The sequence below is a fragment of the Salmo trutta genome, chromosome 16 (assembly GCF_901001165.1).
Source record: "Salmo trutta chromosome 16, fSalTru1.1, whole genome shotgun sequence".
Lineage (NCBI taxonomy): Eukaryota > Metazoa > Chordata > Actinopteri > Salmoniformes > Salmonidae > Salmo > Salmo trutta.
Window position 1 is genome coordinate 39,633,832 of NC_042972.1, and position 27,615 is coordinate 39,661,446.

The 27,615-nt window shown below is 42.5% G+C and overlaps 2 protein-coding genes across 6 annotated transcripts in view; one reads left to right on the forward strand and one right to left on the reverse strand.

The window, feature by feature from the left end:
• Nucleotides 1-1,090: 1,090 nt before the first annotated feature.
• On the forward strand, nt 1,091-23,925 carry LOC115150748 (protein-arginine deiminase type-2). 2 transcript variants are annotated; one of them, XM_029694362.1, is made up of 17 exons: nt 1,091-1,339; nt 5,406-5,537; nt 6,444-6,612; nt 7,083-7,152; nt 7,674-7,735; nt 8,043-8,160; nt 8,423-8,575; nt 9,717-9,910; nt 10,881-10,984; nt 11,106-11,217; nt 11,468-11,575; nt 11,682-11,833; nt 14,246-14,393; nt 14,638-14,731; nt 17,237-17,313; nt 22,556-22,681; nt 22,927-23,925. In XM_029694362.1, exons 3-17 carry the CDS (start codon nt 6,577-6,579, stop codon nt 23,158-23,160), a joined length of 1,788 nt encoding a protein of 595 aa, XP_029550222.1. In that variant the 5' UTR covers nt 1,091-1,339; nt 5,406-5,537; nt 6,444-6,576; the 3' UTR covers nt 23,161-23,925. The 2 variants fall into 2 exon arrangements, with proteins under 2 accessions (XP_029550222.1, XP_029550221.1); XM_029694361.1 differs by lacking the exon at nt 5,406-5,537.
• The window catches only part of LOC115150747 (rap1 GTPase-activating protein 1), a 169,455-nt gene continuing 165,116 nt past the window's right edge, over nt 23,277-27,615 (reverse strand). For all 4 annotated transcript variants that reach the window (XM_029694359.1, XM_029694355.1, XM_029694360.1 and 1 more), the window contains 5 exons: nt 27,201-27,317; nt 26,551-26,704; nt 26,297-26,408; nt 26,106-26,206; nt 23,277-25,525 (listed from right to left, as the gene is read on the reverse strand). In XM_029694359.1, coding sequence (XP_029550219.1) covers nt 25,442-25,525; nt 26,106-26,206; nt 26,297-26,408; nt 26,551-26,704; nt 27,201-27,317 — 568 coding nt within the window. In that variant the 3' untranslated portion in view covers nt 23,277-25,441. The remainder of the gene's footprint in view (nt 25,526-26,105; nt 26,207-26,296; nt 26,409-26,550; nt 26,705-27,200; nt 27,318-27,615) is intronic.

A 27,615-nucleotide genomic window follows, 5' to 3' on the forward strand; every position in this document is an offset into this window, starting at 1 on the left:
ACTACCGATCCTTGACTTCGGCGATGTCATTTACAAAATAGCCTCCAACACTCCAGCAAATTGGATGCAGTCTATCACAGTGCCATCCATTTTGTCACCAAAGCCACATATACCCCCCACCACTGCAACCTGTATGCTCTCGTTGGCTGGCCCTCGCTTCATATTCGTCGCCAAACCCACTGGCTCCAGGTCATCTATAAGTCTCTGCTTGGTAAAACCCCTCCTTATCTCAGCTCACTGGTCACCATAGCAACACCCACCCCAGCAGGTATATTTCACTGGTCACCCCCAAAGCCAATTTCTCCTTTGGTCGCCTTCCCTTCCAGTTCTCTGCTTGCCAATGACTGGAATTAATTGCAAAAATCACTGAAGCTGGAGACTCATATCTCCCTCACTAACTTTAAACACCAGCTGTCAGAGCAGCTCACAGATCACTGCACCTGTACATAGCCCATCTGTAAATAGCCCATCCAACTACCTCATCCCTATAATGTTATTTATTTTTTTGCTCCTTTGCACCCCAGTATCTCTACTTGCACATTCATCTTCTGCACATCTAGCACTCCAGTGCTTAATTGCTAAATTGTAATTATTTTGCCACTATGGCCTATTTATTGCCTTACCTCCCTTATCTCACCTCATTTGCACACACTGTATATATACTTTTTTTTCTTCTATTGTGTTGACTGTTTGTTTATTCCATTCCATGTGTAACTCTGTGTTGTTTGTGTCACACTACTTTGTTTAATCTTGGCCAGGTCACAGTTGTAAATGAGAACTTCTCAACTTGCCTACCTGGTTAAATAAATGTGAAATAAAAAATACATAAATAAAAAACTGCATTGTTGGTTAAGGGCTTGTAAGTAATCATTTCACTGTAAGGTCAAATGCAATTTGACTGCTATGCCATTTTAGCCACATTTCCTTTTTGGGATCCTTATCCACCTGCACAGTAGGTGGTGGAATGCACATCCAATTGTTGCGTACGCCATTATACTCTAGAAGACTTATGCAAATTGGCATTGGTTTGCTGGGTAATTGCAGCCTCATATTACATGCAGAAAAACACCCCCTCAACAATAGGGCCAATCCTTAGACCTGTATACACTACACCGCCATGTCTCATTCCATAATTCTGATTCACTGCAACGTAGCCTATCACCATGAATGTTTCCCAGGAGCAAGTTTCTTTGACCGGGCACCCTAATCTCTTTAATAGGAGAATAGCCACCGACAAGCCAGTAGACCAGATGTACCAACGGACATTTCGCCTCGACCTTGACAAAACTTTGAGGGCTCTTTACGTTGTCGGCACAGTGTTGAAAGTGAACCTGAACAGGTAAGTGTCCATGCTACCCGACCCAGATAGAATTGTCTCTTCAGGCGGTAGTAGCTGGGTAGCCCTATTATTGTTAGCTAGTGTAGGAGACAAATTGACATTCAACACACTGATGTAATCTATTTTTAAATTGCATTGTTGGGAAGGGCTGGTAAGCAAGCATTTCACAGTAAAGTCTACACCAGTTGTATTCGGCGCATGTGACAAATACAATTTGATTACCTTTGAATTAACAGTAGCCCCGTTTGTCCCCGGTTTCCTTGTTTTGACTATCACATGAACATTGTTTTATTTCGTTAACGAAATTGTAAGCTATATGGCGATGCTACGGTGCAATAAAAGGTGCGCTATACAGAGATCGTGCCCCCATTTCCTCGTTGCTAAAATTGTTTCAATTCTGACATTGAAAATGTGATAACAAGCAAGTATACCCATACGGAAAAGTAATGTGGCCATATGATAATATATTTATAAACGTGACAAACATTTAAAATGTTATGTATTTTAATAACATACATCTTACACTCACAAAAAGTGATGTGTACAGTACCAGTCAAGTTGACACCTTATTCAAGTGTTTCTTTATTTGTACTATTTTCTACATTATAGAATAGAAGACAACACATGGAATCATGTAGTAACCGAAGTGTTACATCAAAACATAGAGATTCTTCAAAGTAGCCACCCTTTGCCTTGATGACAGCTTTGCACACTCTTGGCATTCTCTCAACCAGCTTCATGAGGTAGTCACCTGGAATGCATTTCAATTATCAGGTGTGCCTTGTTCAAAGTTAATGTGGAATTTCTTTCCTTAATGCATTTGAGCTAATCAGTTGTGACAAGGTAGGGGTAGTATACAGAAGATATCCCTATTTGGTAAAATACCAAGTCCATATTATGGAAAGAACAGCTCAAATAAGCTGAGAAATTAGTCCATTACTTTAAGACATGAAGGTCAGCCAATACAAACCACAACGAACTTTGAAAGTTTCTTCAAGTGCTGTCGCAAAAACCCATCAAGCACTATGATGAAACTGTCTCTCATGAGGATCACCACAGGAAAGACCCAGAGTTAACTCTGCTGCAGAGGATAAGTTCATTAGAGTTACCAGTCTCAGATTGCAGCCCAAATAGTCCGACAGTCCAGGTCACAACAGGTAATCCCACAGATATTGTTCTCTTTACTCCCTCTCTTCATATAGCACTTTGTTCAGGCTGATTCCTCCTTTATCCCCAAGCACTCCCTGGCTTAACAAACAACATCCTTGCCTCGTTGGGGCAGGAAGTCCATATAAGGCTCGGGGGTGGAGCCAGCAAGCTACAAGATATCTCCCCTCAATAACCACTCCTCACCTCTCCCTGCCGTCTGCCACAATACATAGAGTATATAAGCATATATGGGCATATGTTTCCACAATATATGCCAATACAAAACATACAGTATAAGTAATATACATATATTGCCATATTACTTTCCCATATGGGTAGTGTAGAGAATCATTGTACCATCTAAACAGCTGTGAAATTTATTTTCCATAACCAAAAATATTTTATTTTCAGCTGTTTTTGAAGCTGGTGAGCAAAGATCTACGACTTCTTAGACTTGTTTCAATGCGAATGACAGATCTATAGCTCATATTTCTATGTGAATTTGTTCGGGACACCCAAAAAGTTACGTATTGTAGCTTTAAGATACAATCAAAGACAGTACAGTATGAATATGGGCTAAAACTGCTTCTCCAATAGAAATCCCTGATCACATTTATAGGTGATGTCATGGCGACGTTGGCTAGATAAACTCATACGTAGAAACACGTCATCGTGTCTAACGGTCGTCTCGCACCGAACTGCCCATGTGCTCAAATATGGGTTGTCGTGTTTTATTTATTCATTTATTTGAATTGGATTCAAAATATTTACTAATGTCATGCGTTGGTAAAAATGGTTGATTTGAGGCTAATATACAATAATCTCTGTTATTGTTTGTGGAAAAATGTACCCCATTTGTTTTATTATTCAGCTATGAGTAAAATTAAGATGGCACACAAGATTGTAATAGTTACTATAGACAATTTGTCTAATGTAAAGTGGTGGTGCCATTTCATTAGCCTGAGAAGTTACATCAAATATCAAATGATGGTGATATATTTTCAAGTGACTAATTAGGCGACATGATCAACTGACTATTTTGTTGTCATATATTTGGGATATTCCAACTGCATAAATACACTGCTCAAAAAATAAAGGGAACACTTAAACAACACAATGTAACTCCAAGTCAATCACACTTCTGTGAAATCAAACTGTCCACTTAGGAAGCAACACTGATTGACAATAAATTTCACATGCTGTTGTGCAAATGGAATAGACAACATGTGGAAATTATAGGCAATTAGCAAGACACCCCCAATAAAGGAGTGGTTCTGCAGGTGAGGATCACAGACCACTTCTCAGTTCCTATGCTTCCTGGCTGATGTTTTGGTCACTTTTGAATGCTGGCGGTGCTTTCACTCTAGTGGTAGCATGAGATGGAGTCTACAACCCACACAAGTGGCTCAGGTAGTGCAGCTCATCCAGGATGGCACATCAATGCGAGCTGTGGCAAGAAGGTTTGCTGTGTCTGTCAGCGTAGTGTCCAGAGCATGGAGGCGCTACCAGGAGACAGGCCAGTACATCAGGAGACGTGGAGGAGGCCGTAGGAGGGCAACAACCCAGCAGCAGGACCGCTACCTCCGCCTTTGTGTAAGGAGGAGCAGGAGGAGCACTGCCAGAGCCCTGCAAAATGACCTCCAGCAGGCCACAAATGTGCATGTGTCTGCTCAAACGGTCAGAAACAGACTCCATGAGGGTGGTATGAGGGCTAGACATCCACAGGTGGGGGTTGTGCTTACAGCCCAACACCGTGCAGGACGTTTGGCATTTGCCAGAGAACACCAAGATTGGCAAATTCGCCACTGGCGCCCTGTGCTCTTCACAGATGAAAGCAGGTTCATACTGAGCACATGTGACAGACGTGACAGAGTCTGGAGACGCCGTGGAGAACGTTCTGCTGCCTGCAACATCCTCCAGCATGACCGGTTTGGCGGTGGGTCAGTCATGGTGTGGGGTGGCATTTCTTTGGGGGTGCCGCACAGCCCTCCATGTGCTCGCCAGAGGTAGCCTGACTGCCATTAGGTACCGAGATGAGATCCTCAGACCCCTTGTGAGACCATATGCTGGTGCGGTTGGCCCTGGGTTCCTCCTAATGCAAGACAATGCTAGACCTCATGTGGCTGGAGTGTGTCAGCAGTTCCTGCAAGAGGAAGGCATTGATGCTATGGACTGGCCCGCCCGTTCCCCAGACCTGAATCCAATTGAGCACATCTGGGACATCATGTCTCACTCCATCCACCAACGCCACGTTGCACCACAGACTGTCCAGGAGTTGGCGGATGCTTTAGTCCAGGTCTGGGAGGAGATCCCTCAGGAAACCATCCGCCACCTCATCAGGAGCATGCCCAGGCGTTGTAGGGAGGTCATACAGGCACGTGGCCACACACACACTACTGAGCCTCATTTTGACTTGTTTTAAGGACATTACATTAAAGTTGGATCAGCCTGTAGTGTGGTTTTCCACTTTAATTTTGAGTGTGACTCCAAATCCAGACCTCCATGGGTTGATAAATTGGATTTCCATTGATTATTTTTGTGTGATTTTGTTGTCAGCACATTCAACTATGTAAAGAAAAAAGTATTTAATAAGATTATTTCATTCATTCAGATCTAGGATGTGTTATTTTAGTGTTCCCTTTATTTTTTTGAGCAGTATATTTGGATCATTCCCTCTATTGGACTGAAAGGACTGTTTGTGCATGGCATTTGTATTCAGCGGAGGAGTCAGACCACATGTTCTTAACAGAGGGAGTCTGCATCAGTGATGTCTTTATGCTAGTCAACAGACTCTTTTGTTATTCTTACAAGCTGCCAATTCATATGACACCAGTCTTGCCAATCGAGGGCAAAGATACAGTGCAACTGAATTAGACGGGTTATGAACAATTATGGCCTATGATTTTGACGTTAACAGGATAGAAAAGAGTGTTAAGCCCAACACAAACCACCATTCTGAAGAAATAAACCTATCGTAGGGAATTCCAACTGGGATTTGAACCCAGGTCCAGCGACTGTCAAGCCAACACGTTAACCGTTACACCAAGAGGTAAGAACCTGTTGATGAGCTAGCTAGGTGTTAAGGTCGCTACAATATTGTGGAACTGTCGTGCCTCTGAGGCTGTGGTAGGTTTATTGGAGACTCCACAAGATATTATTACACAGCAGATACAGATGGTTTCATAACAATGGTATGTGCAAAAATGAAATGCTTCCTCTCAAGGGACATTTCTATTTGGTATTTTTTAGAGTAGCCTAGACTGTTGTTCAGGTAAATACTATTCTTCCGTGAAAAACTCTGTTCCTTTGGCATGGACCACCTCCCTGGGCCAGCCTGGAGCCCTGGACTTCAGGTGTTAGGTTTTACAGCCCGAGATTAATGTTTATAAACAGGTGTATACTTAGTATAAACACCTTGATGTAGTTTGATATATATAATATATATATACTGTAAGTACATCCTTATTGCCAGTATTCTTGTGAAATTATACTAGTGTAGGTTGACAGTCCAGTATTTCTCCCCCTTTGGTATGTTACTCATTTTAGAGGGATGTAGAAGACATCATACCTCTACGATGACTGTAACAATGTAACTGTAGAACGAGCACTACCATCTGCTGCCTCTGGAAATAGGAGATTATGAACTGTACTCACTGCTGGTGGTCCGCTGCACTATAGGCACAGTATATTCACTTGTTCTCTTATATTCTTTTCTTTTGTGTCGTTGACTGTACGTTTGTTTTTGTGTAACTCTGTTGTTTTTGTTGCACTGCTTTGCTTTATCTTGGCCAGGTCGCAGTTGTAAATGAGAACATGTTCTCAACTGGCCTACCTGGTTAAATAAAGATGAAATAAAAAGAAATAAATTGTGTTGTCTCTTGTTATTGCTATAGATTTGTGCAAGCAAAGCATCAGGATGTGACGTGTAACTGTCACGTGTATGTTTTTCCCCAAGGAGTGCCCCTCCCAGCTCCACGTACTTCTCTGTGAAATGCAGCCCCAACGTGCAGTACAGGATCACCCCACCCCCAGCGAAGAGTGGACCAATCCCCACCCCTTTCAATGGGAATACAGTGCTTCTTCTCACCATGGACACTGCCAGCGAAGTGGAAAATGATAGCAAGGTAAAGTAGGCCACAGGCACAGCCATGAAAACTACTCTGAGACGTCAGTATGTGAAATCATATTAAAATAATCCAGAGTTGACTATTCCCCCTTGTGACTGAACACGCTGCAGGGAAGTATTTAATTAAGACAAGTATCCGCAGCTCCTCTCAAGAGTGGCATGCAAACCACACGGAAATAATGCCAATGCGGCCCTGTCTCAACCTGATACCAGAGAAATGTCAAACGTTGGAAAGTGAAGTGGTACACCACAGTGCCAGTCCTATTGATAAGGGATTCCAGGGTTATGTTAAGCCAGTGCCAGTTCCAAAATGGGCCGGGTGTCCAGATTCTCCACTGAAGTAATGTACTGTACATATCTGGACAGGAATATAACATTGAAGACCCCCCATCAAAACACAACCACTGCTTTGGTCTAGAGATGTTATTACTTTACCTGTGACTTTGTAAATGTTCTCCTTTGTTGCAGCTATCGGTCATGTTTTATGGAAAGAAGAAGGAGGTGTTGGGTAAAGCTGTCGTTCACCTCACCGCTTTTGGTATGTCATGTCATGCTGATGACAGGAGAGCACACACATATAAACTACTCTGACCCCATTAATACCATACCTTTTGTACTGTAAATCTGTCAGTTGTACATTTTCGTGTTAGACAATCTGCGATTGCTACATCCATTTATGGATCTTTTCAAATAATGATATACTGTATATCCATTGATTCTTGAAGAATATAACCTCATTAGCGTAGGTCTACTATCGTACCACATCAGAACCCAAAATATAAGCTTGTTTTACTCCAGTGTTTGTAAGCTATGTAAACAAACACTGTATGGTCTCAAAACATGGTTAGAACTATCATTTTATATCATGAATGGTCATCTCTATGAATTTGTGGTTACATTTCTCTAGTGGTTACATTTCTTTAGCCCCATCCCTCAACTTTTTACAAGGGGCTTTGTTTGAACTGCAGATGGCCCCTTTAAGGTATATTTCATTAGTCTATTCTAGACCCAAAGCAGCTTATGAGCTTCAATGACACAGAGGCCCTGTCTATCTTGCAGAGATCTCCCTGGATGTTGATGCTGATCGAGATGGCCAGGTGGAGAGGAACAACCCCAACAAGGTTAGTTATATCTGCTGGGTTTGTCCAGGCAGGTTGCTTTCAGCACAGATGTCACTATCTCTGTCTCCTAACACAGCAGGACACAGAAGGAGACGCTCTAACATGAATAGGCATGTCAGAAGATTAGTGTTCATGCTATAATCCTGGAAGATTGTCAATGCATTCATAGGAAATTCAATTGAATGTTGTACTTTTCCACTCAGCTGTAAATGTAATCTAACCTCTTGCAAACAAATTGGGAAAAGCTAATTTGACAGGGCAGTGTTTGTTTGTTTGTCCCTGAATGAGAGTGTTCATCTCTCTTCAGGGATCCTGGATGTGGGGGCCTAATGGCCACGGTGCCATCCTACTGGTCAACTGTGACTCAGAACACACCTGTCGGAAGAGCCTGGACAGTGAGCATGCTGAGGTCACCAGAGTCTCAGGTATAACAACATCCAAGTCATCCTGGTCTACTGAGCTGACAGCCAGGCTGACAGTGCTGCAGGCATTGCAATAAATCAACATTTAAAGGCTGCAGGTCTCTTGTGTGGATTCATTAGAGAGGAGCAGCAGTTATGTTTGTGTTGGCTAAATACAAAATGCCTGAGCTAGGAGTGTCTTGTTTGATTAGATGGATCCTTGTGTCTTGTGTGGTTGATGGGTTGACAATTGATATACATTAATGCCAATATTTCGAAATGTCAGATCTTAAAGATATGTCCCCCATGGTGCTGCGGACCAGTGGCCCGGCCAAGCTCCCAGAAGGCTACAAGTTGACCATGCACATCTCCCAGGGTGATGCAGAGTGTGTGAGGGTCTTCAGGACCAGGTCCACAGCAGGCATGCACCAAACACTGAGTGAGTCAAATAAATTATGTAATGATTTCAGTCTGTTCAGATCTTGTATGTGGTGTGTGTGGCTGTCCTTGCATGTACAACGGGAGTGTCAAACTCATTCCATGGAGGGCCTGTTGTTTGCTGGTTTTATTTTTTTCCTTAAAATTAAGAACTAGACAACCAGGTGAGGGGAGTTTCTTACTAATTAGGGACCTTAATTCATAATTCAAGTACAAGGCAGGAACGAAAACCCGCAGACACTCGGCCCTTCGTAGAATGAGTTTGACACGTGATGTACAATGTGTGTACAATTACAGTTTTATGGCTGAATATTATATTAATGGGAGGTTAAAGAATTTAAGGAAAGTGTGTTTTATCACTTTACCCCAATTTGCTAAATGTTACTTAAGACAAAATCAAGATGTCAATATTCTTGCTGTTTTTTGTAAAAACATTTTTAAATGACAAATTAATTGGAGCAAATTCAGAATTTGCGATTGAGTTGAGGTCCAACAATTTTTTAAAATTTTTTATCCCACCGCCTCTGAAAGAGACATACAGGTTGCAGCCACACTGGGTGCCTGTGTAGCAGGTGTTGTGGGGGGTTAAGTGCCTTGCTCAAAGGCTCAACAGTATCTAGGTTTTGATACCAGCAATCCTCTGATTGCCAGGTCACATCCCTGTCAGACCCAGGATTCAAACTTACGGTTGCTGGTTCGCCTCTCTAACCGCTAGGCTACCTGCCGCCCTGTGGTTAACTTGATAACATTTGTAAAGATCACTCTGCCATATCCTGGTTGCTAATATTCTAATAGTTAATTTCAGTTTATGTGACAAAACAAGTAAATATAGTGTAGAGAATCCTTGTACCATCTAAACCACTGTGAAATATATTTTCCATAACCGAAAATATTGTTGCTTAAGCTGTTTGAAGCTGGTGAACAAAACTAAAAGAAAAAGATGGAAAAACTAAACTTTAAAACATGAAGCATAGAAATAGTGCACATAGACCTGATCTACTGCTTCTTAGACTTGTTTTCAATGAGAATGACAGATCTATAACTCACATTTCTATGTTAATTTTGTCAGGTCATACAAAGTGTTACATATTGCAGCTTTATGCCAGCCCTATTATTTACATTTAAAATATTATTTACTGCAGCAGAAAACCTGTTTTACAAGAGCTTTGTGAAGGACTACCCACTAGTGGTAGGAGGTGAGGATCTGTCCAAGGAGGTACCTTGCCTCTGGGGAAACTCTGAGATGAACTTTTACGTTGAAGGCCTGAGGTTCCCTGACAAAGACTTTGAGGGCTTAATCAGCATCAACCTCAGCATGCTGGAGCCGAGCTCTCAGGTACGTTGTAGTTTAACACTTTTATTGTTTGTTTGTTAGGTGTGCTTGCTGAAAGCAAAGCACAACTTTAGAAACTGTTCATACCTATTATTATTCCACTGGGAGCTCTAGGGCCAAAACCATAAAAGCTACCAACACCAAAACAACTTTAAAATGTGCAGACTGGCACCGGTCAATGTGCTTGAAAAATAAATGTTTATACTACTTATACTTTTCACACTACAATCATTTTTGCATAAATCCCAATGCAATTTAATGGCCATAGACACGAATGGGAAAAATTCAGGTCATAACTAGTCTTTACCGTTTAAGCTAGAAACACCATTCAAACTTTAAAAGGTGCAGACCGATCTGGAATAGTGTGCTTGTATACAGCTTTTTGATACCATTTTATGCTTTTGAACTATAACCATTTAAAGTGTACTTAAAAGCGCCATAGGCTTGAATAGGAAGTATTTGGATTCGCCTCTGCTCTTGAACTGTTAAAGCTACAAACACAACCCCAATGTTGGCATGGGTAGACTGACTGAACTTAGATTTCTTCAATACAGCTTTTTGCTACCATTCCTACTTCATAAACTAAAATGCTTGTTGTATCCCCATTTATTTAAATGGCGGAATGTAGACTTCAATATTCTAAACTGAAATCACAGGCACAAAACTCTCAGAATATTCAAACAAAAATATTTTGAGCTTAAAAACACTTGGTGTGTGATGATATAGTACTTACCCTAGCCTACTATATTAGCCCACTATAACCTCTATTGTAAAATAGGTCACTAATTAACACAGCCTATGAAAACTATTACTACTGCCATCACTACCACTACTACTACCATTTCACAACAATAAATACTTTGACTAGCAAGCACACCACATTTACGTCAATAAATGTAATTTTCTAGTTTAAAACTTCCAAGGTTATGTATCTCTATCCTGGACTCATGTTTTTTTTCTTTTCTTTTGCCAGGGCTTTCCTGAGACGCCCATCTTTACAGACAAGGTGGTGTTCCGAGTGGCTCCCTGGATCATGACACCCAACACACTCGACCCTGTGGAGGTTTTTGTCTGCCGGTGAGAGGCAATGATGATGATGATGATGAAGAAATGATGATGATGGCATTGATGTTGATGGAAATAATGATGCCAGCTGTAAACGTACTGAGACAAGTGTTTTTGTGCATTGGTAACACAGCACAACTGATAATGAACAGTTCTTAAAGAGAATGAGGAGGCTGGTGGAGAACAGTGGGTGCAAACTGAAGATTTGCCCTGAGGATATGAACAGAGGAGACCGTTGGATGCAGGTACTGTAAGCCGTGGGATTCAGCTCGGGGTTCAGCCATTTTGTGCTTGAACTCTTTGTCACTTGAACACTTTCCAATTCCAACCTGTTTTCAATCTAAACAAAATGTCTTCCATATGTTTGCTAATCATTGTGAATTTAAATTCTAGATACCCACTTCTTTAAATGAAAGACATCAGAACAAAGACCGGTGTCTTGTTTCTAACTGCACTAAAAAATGTATAGAAATGTAATGGAGGTTTCTCTCTCAGGATGAGATTGAGTTTGGCTACATTGACTCTCCTCACCAACGTTTCCCTGTTGTTCTGGACTCCCCCCGAGACGGAGACCTACAGGGCTTCCCTTATGATGTGCTACTGGTAAGAAAAGGCATTCACAACACCTAGAGTTAAAATGTACTTATCTCTGAAATGTGAGTGGTGTGGTGGACCTGTGTCTTAACCTCTCCCTACCTGGTGCCCTCAGGGCCAAGACTTTGGCTATGTGACTAGGACAGCATATGGCAAGGAAGTGAGCAGCCTGGACTCGTTTGGTAACCTGGAGGTTAGCCCTCCAGTCACTGTAAATGGAAAGAACTACCCACTGGGTAGGATCATCATTGGAGTGGCCTTCCCCACGTGAGTGTAACATATACACCTTTTAAACCAAGACATTTTCCCGCCAACTTTAGCATCCCACCAACTGTTTGCAGACTTTTATTTATATATGAAAGGTATTGCCGGTGACAAAGCTTCTACTTTTATTTCCGCCAAATGACCTAGTCATGATTGTGGTAAAGTTCTGCCAATGGCTTAGCATGAAATGTACTAAGGCATGTCACTTCACCCATCTCTATGCATAGCTCACCACATGGAGGGTTTTCTTAACCACAACTGGATGGATTCATAAAGAATTACTGTGGGAATAAATATTCCTGAACAACGAAAATATGGAATACAGTACGCTAATGCAATTGAAGGCATCAAATTGTTGGTTACTGAAACTCCCAAAGTAATCAAATTGTTATAATAGGCCTACATTTGAAGCAAAAGCCTACAGTGGGGGAAAAAAGTATTTGATCCACTGCTGATTTTGTACGTTTGCCCACTTACAAAGAAATGATCAGTCTATAATTTTAATGGTAGGTTTATTTGAACAGTGAGAGACAGAATAACAACAAAAAAATCCAGAAAAACACATGTCAAAAATTTTATAAAATTATTTGCATTGTAATGAGGGAAATAAGTATTTGACCCCTCTGCAAAACATGACTTAGTACTTGGTGGCAAAACCCTTGTTGGCAATCACAGAGGTCAGATGTTTCTTGTAGTTGGCCACCAGGTTTGCACACATCTCTGGAGGGATTTTGTCCCACTCCTCTTTGCAGATCTTCTCCAAGTCATTAAGGTTTCGAGGCTGACGTTTGGCAACTCGAACCTTCAGCTCCCTCCACAGATTTTCTATGGGATTAAGGTCTGGAGACTGGCTAGGCCACTCCAGGACCTTAATGTGCTTCTTCTTGAGCCACTCCTTTGTTGCCTGTGTTTTGGGTCATTGTCATGCTGGAATACCCATCCATGACCCATTTTCAATGCCCTGGCTGAGGGAAGGAGGTTCTCAGCCAAGATTTGACGGCACATGGCCCCGTCCATCGTTCCTTTGATGCGGTGAAGTTGTCCTGTTCCTTTAGCAGAAAAACACCCCCAAAGCATAATGTTTCCACCTCCCAGGTGCCTTGAGATCATTGACAAGATCCTCCTGTATAGTTCTGGGCTGATTCCTCACCGTTCTCATGATCATTGCAACTCCACGAGGTGAGATCTTGCATGGAGCCCCAGGCCGAGGGATATTGACAGTTCTTTTGTGTTTCTTCCATTTGCGAATAATCGCACCAAATGTTGTCACCTTCTCACCAAGCTGCTTGGCGATGGTCTTGTAGACCATTACAGCCTTGTGTAGTTCTACAATCTTGTCCCTGACATCCTTGGAGAGCTCTTTGGTCTTGGCCATGATGGAGAGTTTGGAATCTGATTGATTGATTGCTTCTGTGGACAGGTGTCTTTTTTACAGGTAACAAGCTGCAGTTAGGAGCACTCCCTTTAAGAGTGTGCTCCTAATCTCAGCTCGTTACCTGTATAAAAGACACATGGGAGCCAGAAATCTTTCTGATTGAGAGGGGGTCAAATACTTATTTCCCTCATTAAAATGCAAATCAATTTATAACATTTTTGACATGTGTTTTTCTGGATATTTTTGTTGTTATTCTGTCTCTCACTGTTCAAATAAACCTACCATTAAAATTATACACGGATCCTTTCTTTGTCAGTGGGCAAACGTACAAAATCAGCAGGGGATCAAATACTTTTTTCCCCCACTGTACTTGCACGTGGTCAACTATTTAAGTACCCAGATGTTGTGAAAATAGGATCCTGAGACTCGCATGCTTTTGAAAATCCAGATTGCTATTATTTTCTATCAGTATCGTGTCTGTTTTAATTAACAAAATAAATATTGATTTCATGCATGGCGTAGCGATGTAGTGTATATAGGCTACACAGACCAGTATAACAAAATTAAACTCAAAATATACCATTATATTCTTTTGAAAATGCATTTTATTACTTATGTTTCTTAGGACCTAAAATGAATTATTAATGGATTTCATTGTAATGGAGTATATTCACTGGATTTATTAAAATCTATCCACATCTACTCCCAATCCTAACTTGCTGGCATGTGCATGGGAGATATAAAAGGCTTACCCCGGCACGAATGTGGTAAAAAAAACATTGCTCGATTTTTGTATTTTTTTTATTTGTATTTTTTTACAGGCAACATACCGTAAGGACTGTCTGTAAAGGGTAATAACTAGGGGTTAGCTGCTTTGAAGGAAATTCATCTGTTTTTTTAGATACCAATATTTATCTTTAGTTGATTTAAGACTTCAATAACCTTCCTGGTACTTCCTTCTATAAAGTTCTTGCTAATGAGTATGTGGAACATTCAGATAAGTCTGTGGCCAGTGGTGATAAGGTTGTTTGACTTTTCAGGGCTACTAAGGGCCGCAACATGACCAAAGTAGTGCAAGACTTCCTGTGGGCTCAGAAAGTCCAGGAGCCCATTGCGTTGTTCTCTGATTGGCTCCTGGTTGGGCATGTGGATGAATTCATGACCTTCGTCCCAGCTCCGGACAAAAAGGTACAAATCTTCACAAGGAAAAATTTTTTTTTCACTCTTTCAAAAAATTATAGTAAAATGACATTGCTCTGTAATCTAGAGTAGAAATTAGTGAGATCCTTTGAGCACCAGAATTGTTCATCCCATCTATTTGCACTTGGACATGACACAGACTTTGGCTGCCCTGTGGTTATGTGATAGTGTAAAGCTCTCAGGATGTCAAAGGAAGGGCACAGCCAATGTTGTCTTTGTCTCCCTTTTGCAGGGATTCCGGCTTCTGCTCGCCAGCCCCGATGCAAGCTACAAACTATTCAGGGGCTTACAGAATGACGGGCATGGACAAGCCAAAATGTTTGATGGTAGGCCTTCTGTTAGGGTGGGTATTCCCAAACTGGGGTACGTACGCGCAATGCCGTTGGGGGTACGCCGACATTTTCAAACAGTCCATTTAGATTTGCCAACAGGGCTAAACATTTGGGTGAGGTTTTTTTCTCGCTTGAGTAGCCTCGTTTCACTGCCAAAAATAAAATGAAACCATCTAGTGTTCAGAGAAATAACAACACAATGTCAAATACAGGTAGTCTAGTCAAATAATTAACATCCAATCACATTAACCGTTTCACTCTCGCGGGGATTCCACTAATGGTCCGTATGTAGCCAAATGTAGCTGCTGCTCATTCCGTTTGTTCAAAAATTGATTAATGGTTAAAAAAAGTAAGGCCCGCGTCCATAGAGACACATACCAGCTCTACTGGTAGTACTGCTACTACCAGCAGTACTACACCTGCACCTGTCGACGACACAAGTTGTTCTAGTTCCACGAGCACATCCAATGCTAGCATCAGTAATTCTACGTTTGTTGTTAGCCCAGCTAGCATGGACACTGACAGTTGTGAATCTGATGCAGCCGAAGAGCTACTGCCCCCTTACCCGGGAAAGCACCGAACAACAGACCGGGACGTTGGACCAACGAAGAGGTGCAAATATGATGAGAACTACATTGATTTGGGGTTCACTTATATTGGGAGTAGTGCCTTTCCTCAGCCACAGTGTGTTATATGTGCAAAAGTACTATCTCACAACTCAATGAAACCTTCACTCTTGCGCAGACATTTAGAAACAAAACATGCCGATTTGAAAAATAAGCAACAGGAGTTTTTTGAGCGAGAATTAAGATGACTTCCGAGTAGTAAGACATGTATAAAAGCAACAGATACCATTAATAAGAAGGAGCTAGAAGCGTCTTATATGGTGAGCTACCGAGTGGCTAGGACAGGCAAGCCCCATACTATTGTGGAGGACTTAATTCTTCCTGCTGCTGCGGATATGGCTGGGACAATGCTTTACTGTACTGGACAGCTTTGTGACATCCAATGGACTTTGGTGGTCAAGATGTGTTGGTATCTGTACTGATGGAGCAAAAGCCATGACAGGGAGACATAGTGGAATGGTAACGCGCGTGCAAGCAGTTGCTCCCAACACCACTTGGGTACACTGCAGCATCCACCGAGAGGCTCTTGCTGCCAAGGGAATGTCTGACAGCTTGAAAGATGTTTTGGACACTACAGTGAAAATTGTTAACTTTGTTAAAGCAAGGCCCCTGAACTCTTGTGTATTTTCTGCATTATGCAATGATATGGGCATCGACCATGTAATGCTTTTACAACATACAACAAGTGCGCTGGTTATCAACGGGCAAAGTATTGACACATTTTTTTAAATTGAGAGACGAGCTTAAAGTTTTCTTTACTGACCATAATTTTAACTTGGCTGACCGCTTGCATGATGACGAGTTTCTCACACGACTGGCCTGTTTTTTTCTTGCCTGAATGATCTGAATCTAGGATTACAGGGACTCTCCGCATCTATATTTAACGTGCAAATTGAGGTTATGATTAAGAAGTTGGAGCTCTTCTGTCTGCATTAACAAGGACAACACAAGTCTTTCCATCATTGTATGATATTTTGTGTGCAAATGAACTCAAGCTTACGGACAATGTCAAATGTGATATAGCGAAGCACCTGAGTGAGTTGGGTGTGCAATTACGCAGGTACTTTCCCTAAACGGATGACAGAAACAACTGGATTCGTTATCCCTTTCATGCCCTGCCTCCAGTCCAGTTACCGATGTCTGAACAAGAAAGCCTCATCAAAATTGCAACAAGCAGTTTTGCGAAATTTTTATTTAATCAGAAGCTACTGACAGATTTCTGGATTGGGCTGCGCTCAGAGTATTCTGCCTTGGCATATCGCGCTGTTAAGACACTGATGCCCTTTGAAGCCACGTACCTATGGGAGAGTGGCTTCTCGGCCCTCACTAGCATTAAAACTAAATACAGGCACAGACTGTGTGTGGAAACTGATTTAACTCTGAGACTCTCTCCAATATAACCCAACATTGCAGATTATGTGTATCCTATCAAGTACACCCTTCTCATTAACCTGTGGTGAGTTATTCACAATTTTTGATTAACAAATAAGGTTTTATAAATAACATGGCTAAATAAAGAGCAAAATGATTGATTATTATATAATTATTCGTGCCCTGGTCCTATAAGAGCTCTTTGTCACTTCCCACGAGCCGGGTTGTGACAAACACACTCATTCTTATGTTTAATAAATGTATCGTATAGTGTGTGTGGCAGGCTTACAATGATGTCAAAAAACAATATTTGAGAGTGTGCTGACCCTGGTGCTAGATGGGGTACACAGCTGGAGGTTGAATGTTTGAAGGGGTACGGGACTATAAAAAGTTTGGGAACCACTGTGTTAGGGGACTCATTTCAGCGTGTCTGTGTGTTTCACTGTATTAATAATTGTATTTGTCACTCATCAACACCAACTTGAGCTTTTCGATCCCACAGGTCTTGGAGCAGAAGAGATTACAGTAGATAAGATTTTGAGTGATGAGAAACTCAAGGCAGAAAACAACTATGTCCAGGTGAGGCCAGAATGACTAGTTACTCAGAAGCAAGCAGAGCTTTGCATGGCTTGGTTTTTTCCCAAGATGGCGTAGCAGTGCAGACGTGTTTTGTTCGTCCTCGTGTACTTTTGTATTTTTTTTTTTGTATGTATTTCAATTTTATTTTCAGTCTCTTTTCCATTTTAGTTCAATTATACCTTCCGGTAACCTGCCTCACCCAATGTGATATGGAGCCGCTATTATTTTAAATTTTTGACCTTATAGCAAGAACTATCTAGCCATCAGAAGCTAACCAGCTAATTAGCTACAAGCTATTTAGTCATTGTTAGCCACTGCTAGCGGCCTTTACCTTCTGCACAGATACCAGCCCTTTTTTTAGCCTGGATAATACTCGCCAGCCTACCAGTATCGGACTGTCTCTCTACTACAACACCGGATTCCTGCCGTAATCCCAGGACCATTACTCCTGATCTTCACAGCTAGCTAGCACCCACCGAGTTACCTAGTACTGAAGCTATCCCTGAGGCCCACCTCCCGGCCTACTCAGTTGTTCACCCGGACTCCACCCAAACACGGCTTGAACCAACTACTCCACCGGATCCTCGCCGTAAGCTCTTGACCTTGGCACTGGATCACCGCTGCTACCGAGTGGCTATAGTGGCTAATTCCCCTGCCCCGAAGCTAGCACCAGTTAGCCGTGAGCCAGGCGCATCTCCCGGCTAGCAAACTAAATTACTATAACTAACTACAATACCTCTTTTGCCATCTGGCTTGGATCCTTTGTCGACACGGCGCCACCACGACTGGTCTGCCGGACGAATACTCCATCTGCTGTGCCTTCAACCTGCCTCCGTCGGATGTCGGAGCAGACGCTTCTACTAGCCCTGGGCTACTAACTTTAAATGCTGTGTCGCACGCGTGCTAGCGTAGTAGCGACTACTCCGCGGCTTCCCTGTTCCATCTATTGCTGCCCCCTGGACCCTATGATTACTTGGCTACATAGCTGATGCCTGCTGGACTGTCCATATATCACGGTACTCCATTCTGTTTTGTTTATCTGTCGGCCCCAGCCACGAACTCAGGCTCTGTGTGTAGTTAACCAACTCTCTCTGCCCAGTCATCGCCATTTTACCTGTTGTTGTTGTTTTAGCTGATCAGCTCTTGTTGTCTCACCCGTTGTTGTCTAGCTAGCTCTCCCAGTCAACACCTGTGATTACTTTATGCCTCGCTGTATGTCTCTCTCAAATGTCAATATGCCTTGGATACTGTTGTTTAGGTTAGTTATCATTGTTTTTGTTTACAATGGAGCCCCTAGTTCCACTCATCATACCTCTGATACCTCCTTTGTCCCACCTCCCACACATGCGGTGACCTCACCCATTATAACCAGCATGTCCAGAGATACCTCTCTTATCATCACTCAGTGCCTGGGCTTACCTCCGCTGTACCCGCACCCCACCATACCCCTGTCTGCACATTATGCCCTGAATCTATTCTACCACGCCCAGAAATCTGCTCCTTTTATACTTTGTCCCCAACACTCTAGGCGACCAGTTTTGATAGCCTTTAGCCGTACCCTCATCCTACTCCTCCTCTGTTCCTCGGGTGATGTGGAGGTAAACCTAGGCCCTGCGTGTCCCCAGGCACCCTCATTTGTTGACTTCTGTGATTGAAAAAGCCTTGGTTTCATGCATGTCAACATCAGAAGCCTCCTCCCTAAATTTGTTTTACTCACTGCTTTAACACACTCCGCCAACCCTGATGTCCTTGCCGTGTCTGAATCCTGGCTCAGGAAGGCCACCAAAAATTCGGAGATTTCCATACCCAACTACAACTTTTTCCGTCAAGATAGAACCGCCAAAGGGGGAGGAGTTGCAATCTATTGCAGAGATTGACAGAACTTTGCAGGCTTACTTTCCAGGTCTATACCCAAACAGTTCGAACTTCTAATTTTAAAAATTAATCTCTCCAGAAATAAGTCTCTGACTGTTGCTGCCTGATATCGACCCCCCCTTCGCTCCCAGCTGTGACCTGGACACCATTTGTGAATTGATCGCCCCCCCATCTAGCCTCAGAGTTCGTTCTGTTAGGTGACCTAAACTGGGAGATGGAAAACTCACACCATCAATCACCATTCTTGGTTGTAATGTGACTATACCATCTGAGGTGATCATACTCAACTCAATTGTTCTGCCACACAAAGACCTCAACAGGAGCTTCAAAAACCAAATTATACTGTAGTTCATTTGCTGCGTTCATTTAGTGTCAAACTAATTAAGGATTGTAGCTTGAAGAACAATGTCACTGCCTCTGGGTTATTGTATATAAGATGACACTGGGTGTTTGGAAAGATTGTGTAGGTTTTAGCCTTTATGAATTAAAGGATGTTATGAGATGGTTGGGAGGATGATAGTGGGTTGGTTAGATTACCTCGATATGAATGTCATCCCGTAACTCCCGTAACAAAGCGGCCACACGCCTGTGTTTCGGTGGAAAGCTGGGGAATGGGCCTGGAGAAATGTAACCACTCAATTTCAGAGCTATGGATGCAACCATGTTGAGGCTAGACAGTGTTTTAACATTGGAGTGGAACCAGCTTTTATTATTTCGGGTTCTGATGGGGTGCGACAGTTGAACTAAGCACATGCGGTATGTATAAGTTAATCTTCAAGAATCAAAGTGGGTGTGCACACAATTAAGTCAAATGGATGTAGCAACTAAGGATTCTAGTTTCACATCCCTATGATTAGCTCTGGATTCACTACCATGTAAGGGAAATTAAAACAATGGGTCCAAAAAAAAATGCATGAAATGTATGTATTCACTACTGTAAGTCGCTCTGGATAAGAGCGTCTGCTAAATGACTAAAATGTAATGTAAAAATGGGATATGCTTAACACCCCGGCAGTCGTACAATCTAAGCTAGATGCCCTCAATCTCACACAAATCATCAAGGAACCCACCAGGTATAACCCTAAATCCGTAAACATGGGCACCCTAATAGACATTATCCTGACCAACTTGCCCTCCAAATACACCTCCGCTGTTTTCAATTAGGATCTCAGCGATCACTGCCTCATTGCCTGTATCCGCTATGGGTCTGCGGTCAAACGACCACCCCTCATCACTGTCAAACGCTCCCTAAAACACTTCTGCGAGCAGGCCTTTCTAATCGACCTGGCCCGGGTATCCCGGAAGGATATTGACCTCATCCCGTCAGTCGAGGATGCCTGATCATTCTTTAAAAGTAATTTCCTCACCATCTTAGATAAACATGCCCCGTTCACAAAATGCAGAACTAAGAACAGATATAGCCCTTGGTTCACTCCAGACCTGACTGCCCTTGACCAGCACAAAAACATCCTGTGGCGGACTGCAATAGCATCGAAAAGTCCCCGCGATATGCAACTGTTCAGGGAAGTCAGGAACCAATACACGCAGTCAGTCAGGAAAGCAAAGGCTAGCTTTTTCAAGCAGAAATTTGCATCCTGTAGTTCTAACAATAAAAGGTTTTGGGACACTAAAGTCCATGGAGAACAAGAGCACCTCCTCCCAGCTGCCCACTGTACTGAGGCTAGGTAACACGGTCACCACCAATAAATCCATGATAATAATAAGCAATAAGCATTTCTCAAGGGCTGGTCATGCCTTCCTCCTGGCTACTCCATCCCTGGCCAACAGCTCCTCCCCCCCCCCCCCCAGCTACTCGCCCGAGCCTCCCCAGCTTCTCCTTCACCCAAATCCAGATGGCAGATGTTCTGAAAGAGCTGCGAAACCTGGACCCGTAGAAATCAGCTGGGCAAGACAATCTGGACCCTCTCTTTCTAAAACTATCCGCCGCCATTGTTGCAACCCCGTCCGAGATTCCTAAAGATTGGAAAGCTGCCGCGGTCATCCCCCTCTTCAAAAGGGGTGACACCCTACACCCAAACTGTTACAGACCTATTTCCATCCTACCCTGCCTATCTAAAGTCTTCGAAGGCCAAGTTAATAAACAGATCACTGACCATTTCGAATCCCACCGTACCTTCTCCGCTGTGCAATCCAGTTTCCGAGCTGGTCACGGGTGCACCTCAGCCACGCTCAAGGTACTAAACGATATCATAACCGCCATCGATAAAAAACAGTACTGTGCCGCCGTCTTCATCGACCTGGCCAAGGCCTTCGACTCTGTCAATCACTGTATTCTTATTGGCAGACTCAATAGCCTTGGTTCCGACCTAGAATATGTGGACAACTAAAAATACCTAGGTGTCTGGCTAGACTGTAAACTCTCCTTCCAGACTCATATTAAACATCTCCAATCCAAAATCAAATCTAGAATCGGCTTTCTATTTCGCAACAAAGCCTCCTTCACTCACGCCGCCAAACTTACCCTAGTAAAACTGACTATCCTACCGATCCTCGACTCATCTACAAAATAGCTTCCATTACTCTACTCAGCAAACTGGATGCAGTCTGTCACAGTGCCATGCGTTTTGTTACCAAATCACCTTATACCACCCACCACTGCGACCTGTATGCTCTAGTCGGCTGGCCCTCGCTACATATTCGTCGCCAGACCCCACTGGCTCCAGGCCATCTATAAGTCTATGCTAGGTAAAGCTCTGCCTTATCTCAGTTCATTGGTCACGATAACAACACCCACCCATAGCACACGTTCCAGCAGGTATATCTCACTGATCATCCCCAAAGCCAACACCTCATTTGGCCGCCTTTCCTTCCAGTTCTCTGCTGCCAGTGACTGGAACGAATTGCAAAAATCGCTGAAGTTGGAGACTTTTATTCCCCTCACCAACTTTAAACATCAGCTACCTGAGCTGCTAACCGATCGCTGCAGCTGTACATAGTCCATCTGTAAATTGCCCACCCAATCTACCTACCTCATCCACATACTGTTTTTATTTTATTTACTTTTCTGTTCTTTTGCACACCAGTATTTCTACTTGCACATCATCATCTGCTCATTTATCACTCCAGTGTTTATCTCCTAAATTGTAATTATTCGCACCTATGGCCTATTTATTGCCTACTTCCTCATGCCTTTTGCACACACTGTATATAGACTTTCTTTTTTTCTACTGTGTCATTGGCTTGTTTATTGTTTACTCAATGTGTAACTCTGTTGTTGTCTGTGTCACACTGCTTTGCTTTATCTTGGCCAGTTCGCAGTTGTAAATGAGAACTTGTTCTCAACTAGCCTACCTGGTTAAATAAAGGTGAAATAAATAAAAGTAATAACCATGCTGCCACCCTACAGAGCTGTATAGACTGGAACAGGGATGTCCTGAAGAGGGAGCTGGGTCTAGACGATGATGACATCATTGACCTGCCCATCCTTTTCCATGTGATAGAGAACAGGGCAGTGGCCTACTACCCAGACATGGTGAGAATACATTGGTTCTACACTAGAAAACCTCATGCTGACCCCTAACCCAGAACCAAAGTACTTCTTACTTTATTTCTGGGACCTATTATTCTTACAGAATGACAAACCTCTCAAAAATGCTGCCAAATCAGCTTTGTAGTTTTGTGATTTTCTACATGTGATTAAGGAGTATGTTCAAGTCATCTACTACCCAAGTAGCCCAAGAGGCATTTCCTAAACGAGGCATATGTCTCTACCTCCAGGTAAACATGATTGTGTTGGGAAAGAACCTGGGCATCCCTAAGCCGTTTGGGCCCAAGGTGGATGGCCGCTGTGCCCTGGAGGCAGAGATGACCTCCCTCATGGGGGGCCTGGGACTCAGCTGCACATACATTGATGACTTTGCCTCTTACCACAAACTGCTGGGAGAGGTTCACTGTGGCTCCAACGTACGCAGGGAACCGTTCTCCTTCAAGTGGTGGAACCTGGAGATGTGAAGGATTTTGGGGGGAAGGAACGGTTGTAGTTAGAAAGAAGGAATCATGCTTGAAATAAACAGCAGTAACAATCACCAGCAGCAGTTGCCTTCAAACAACCACAGTAGTCCTCCAACGGTATTACACCTTTGTCTTTATTAAACATATTTGGCTTCATTTACAAAAGGGTGAAAAGCAATATTTACAAACAAGACTTTGGAACTTGAACAAGGGCTTAAGCGGACTGTCAACGAGAAGAGCAATACAATCACCTGAATCAAGCACATTGCAAATTAGATCTGTTGTTTGAATTGGCTGGGGGCTCAATCCAAATGTCTTGCATGTACAAACAGAACAACAGGACCACAGAGAAATGTGCAAATATAATCTGGAGCCACCAGAGGGTGTAATCCAACTACTGGTATTCAAGCATTTTACAAAGACTAGTGATACCTTTTGTGATAGAATTTTTTTTTAAATATATTTTGAGTTTGTGTGCAATACACACTGACTCCAAAGGCTCTGTTAACATGATGAAACTTAACTTTATCATCTTTCCAATTAATAGTATTTTATTTCATCGTAATCTTCAGAATGGTGTTTTAATGATTAAATGCAAGACTAACTGCATTTTTGATGTAGTGTTACTTAGACAGGGATCCTTAAGATTCAACTGAAAGATTTCCTAAAGATTGTATGAAAACCAAATGTTCTAATGTCAACAGAGAAAGCACAACTAAATTCCACATTGGCTCTTAATTTTATTGAAATAAAAAGTAATGAAAACCATGCCTTCATATCAGTTATTTTCATCACATACATTGGAGGGAAAATGTCTCTACTCAGGCAATGTTAGACGTTTCACAAGAGACCCAGGTTCCATTCATTGAGAGCAGATATGTACAAATTAATAGACATCTGTTTAGTTTTACATTCAAACCAGTTGGTGATAGATTCCAGTTGGCAGAGTCCACCGTTGGATAGATTCCTTATATGAAGGGGGTTACCCTCCTACAAAGCAGCTTAACACAATCATCAAAAAGGCAACTTCAAGACTTGTCACAGTGTAATTATTTTTAGAAATAAATCAGATTTTCAAACTATCAGCAATCTGAAAACGTAGTGCCGGTTTCCCCATCTTTCTCAATCAAAACCTATATGAAACTGATAAAGTGATTGTATATGTGCATTGTGCACTGAATTTGGAGAAGTTGACTGGTTTGGAGTAACACATCACAGGAACAGTCCAGGGACAACACCTATTTCGAGCATGGTACCAGTTCACTGGGGGTTGCAAGCAGATTTACACTATGCACAGTTGTATACACATCCAAACACATACTTTATTCCAAACCACTAGCTTGATTTAAAGAAGAAGCTGAAGACTGTAGTCACTGGACAGTAGCTTGACTTTGGAGGCTGTCTGCTTTGGTTAGGTCACCTTGGTGGAATGTCTGCGGTATTATCTACAGTATGGAACAGGGATGAAGACTGATGAGTCATTTAGTTTGGACACTGGACCTTATCAGTAATTCAATACTTCCATGTTTTTTGCTCAGCTTAAATGGCATGAAATAGGATGAGCATAATTGTTGAGTCAGTAAAATATTTTCCATTTATCAACTGTGAACTGTAATTGTACAGTTTGTTAGGGGAAGTAGTGAAATTGAAACCAGCAGCAGCATGATGACAAAAGTACCTTCTATCAAAAACATGTAACATTTACTAAAAGTTACTAGTCAACATCCACCATTACACTCATAATTGAAACACAAGGATTGATGTGACAACAAAGGATCCAGGACACCAAGAGTAACACATGTACAGTATCATGGTGGAATGTGGTTGATGGGTGCAATAATGTAATTTCTTCCCACAATGGCAACAGGACAACACCCTGATATCCTCCTCATGCATTCCTCCTTAGCCTAACAGAAAGTCCTGTTGTACCTCATACATGGTCTCCTGCAAAACCAATCTATTGAATGCATAAGATCCACCCCTGCTTCGACCTTCAAAACAAAACAGTAAACAATGCCATTGAGAAGACAAGGGAGACTATACAATGAGAAACCACATGAACAGATGCAGGCTAAGCGAATCAACAGACGACAGCCAGAGGCGATGCTGTGTGAGTGGCATTCCTTTTGGATGGGGTGCTGGACACTCCTCTCCTTCACCCCTCTAGGCATGCTGGGAGTCAGCCACATGGAGTTAGAATGAGGGTGGGCTGTAAGTGCATGTCCATGGACCTGGCTGTACAGACTAGACTAGCCTACACCAGGTCTGCCTGTCCCAGCGACTAGCTCTGATCCTCCTCTGCGTCTGTGGTGGAAAACACATGTGCTTGCTTCATCTCCTGCAGGGGGTGCCTCTTATGGGAATGCTGTGAGAGGAGAGAGAGATTGGGGTTAGACCCTATCTGGTCATCACACATAACCAATCCAAAAACAGACATGGGTAACACATGGTTAGTTACATCTACTGACTTGGAAAACTCCAGGTACCTGCTAATGGACACCCATGTAGTGATCAATGGGGAGAGGCTAACAATTCTGGACAAACAGACAGACACAGAAAGAGATTGACAAGGTTAACAAAGACCACAATTACTGAACAACAATGAAGGGTAAGTTTATACATTTATAAGCCCATTTATTAACACCGATATATACCTGTATGTCAGTGGAGGCTGCTGAGGGGAGGACAGCTCATAATAATGGCCGGAACGGAGTGAATGGAATGTCATCAAACCATGTGTTTGTGTTTGATACCATTCCACTTTTTCCACTCCAGCCATTACCACAAGTCTGTCCTCCCCAATTAAGGTGCCACCAACCTCCTGTGCTGTATGTTAGCAGAATGAAATCTGTATTTGATTGTATTCCATTGTACACATCTAGTACAGTGAACGAACGTAGATGTTACAGTGGATCTGATTACTAAAATAGTATAACCAATCTTACCGATGACGACTTATCCTGTGACCTCTCTGTCTTGTCTCGGCTCTCTGCCCTTTTGAGCTCTACCCTTTTGCCCCCCTCAGTCTGATGGGGCAGTGCAGGTGCTGTCAGGGAGGGGCAGAAGATGGGCCATCATGACAAAGTAAACCTTTGGAGCCTTATGGCAGTATTGAAAACACTATTAAAAAGCTCACCTGGAGAGCCGACCTGGCTGGTGGCACTAGTATTGCTCATACTATCCTCTATCCAGGAGACATACGCAAATGAGTCCTTCTTGTGTGGTGTTCCAGAAGAGCATAGACTCTCCTGCAACAAACAAAAACACAAGAGCAAATGTCAGTCAGGATCTTTTTCGAGTGTGTGTCACAATTATATAGACACGAACCTCTATGTTACGGTGTGTTGTATGTTAGTGAGTGAGGGTGGTTTTGAAAACAGTGGCACCTACCAGTCCAGTGTTGTATTCCTCGATGCACACATTATCGTGTTCCTCCACCACGCTGGCAAAGCTGCTAGCATTGGATGAGGAGCGGGACAGGTCTTGGGCCTCAGGGATGTATGGAGCCCTGCAACAGATGGCGGAACTACACACCTGGGTCACTCTGGGGTGACAGGAAGCCTACCGGTTAAGCACGTTGGGCCAGTAACTGAAAAGTTGATGGTTTAAATCCCGAGCCGACAAGGTAAAAAAATCTGTCGATGTGCCCTTGACCAAAGCACTTAACCCGAATTGTTCCTGGATAAGAGAGTCTGCTTAAATGACTAAAATGTAAATGACCACTCTAATACACACTGCAAAAAGTGCAAACTAAACATGCCAAAATATCTTATATTGAGTGATAATTCACTTTTTTCCCCTTTTCTAGTTTCTTATCAAGCTAAATTATCTAACGTCATTGTCATATAATTTGTCTTATTTTAACCTAAAACAGGCTAAATACAAATAAATTATAATATTTCAAGATATTTTACCTTAATTTACCTTCATATGATGATTATCTTGAAAAGTATCTTGAAATATTATAAATCATTTTTTGCAGTACACACACATTCTTCAGCCTGGGTTCAACTGAGCCCTTTTGAGTGCTGTCAATTCACCTGGTTCTTGTGGTGGGCATCTCTGGTGAGCTCTGATTGGATGAGCTCTCTGATTTGGGGTCCTGGGAGATGTGTCCGCTGTCTGGGGTCCTCTGTGTGCTGGGGGACACTTCCCGACTGAGGGAGGTGGAGAGAGAGAGATCAGTGTGCAGTCACAGCAGCAAGATTTGTGACCTGTTGCCACAAGAAAAGGGCAACCAGTGAAGAACAAACACCATTGTAAACACAACCCATATTTATGTTTATTTATTTTCCCTTTTGTACTTGAACCATTTGCACATCGTTACAACACTGTATATACATAATACGACACTTGACATGTCTTTATTCTTTTGGAATGTCTGTGAGTGTAATGTTTACTGTTAATTTTAATTGTTTATTCCACTTTTGTTTATTATCTACTTCACTTGCTAAG

Excerpts from the sequence above, each read along its gene's own strand:
- LOC115150748 (XM_029694361.1), top strand. The coding sequence starts at position 1,164 with ATGAATGTTTCCCAGGAGCAAGTTTCTTTGACCGGGCACCCTAATCTC. Across the intron at positions 8,576-9,716 it reads AGGCATGCACCAAACACTGA|CAGAAAACCTGTTTTACAAG; the intron begins GTGAGTCAAATA and ends TATTTACTGCAG. Across the intron at positions 10,985-11,105 it reads GTGGAGGTTTTTGTCTGCCG|CACAACTGATAATGAACAGT; the intron begins GTGAGAGGCAAT and ends TTGGTAACACAG.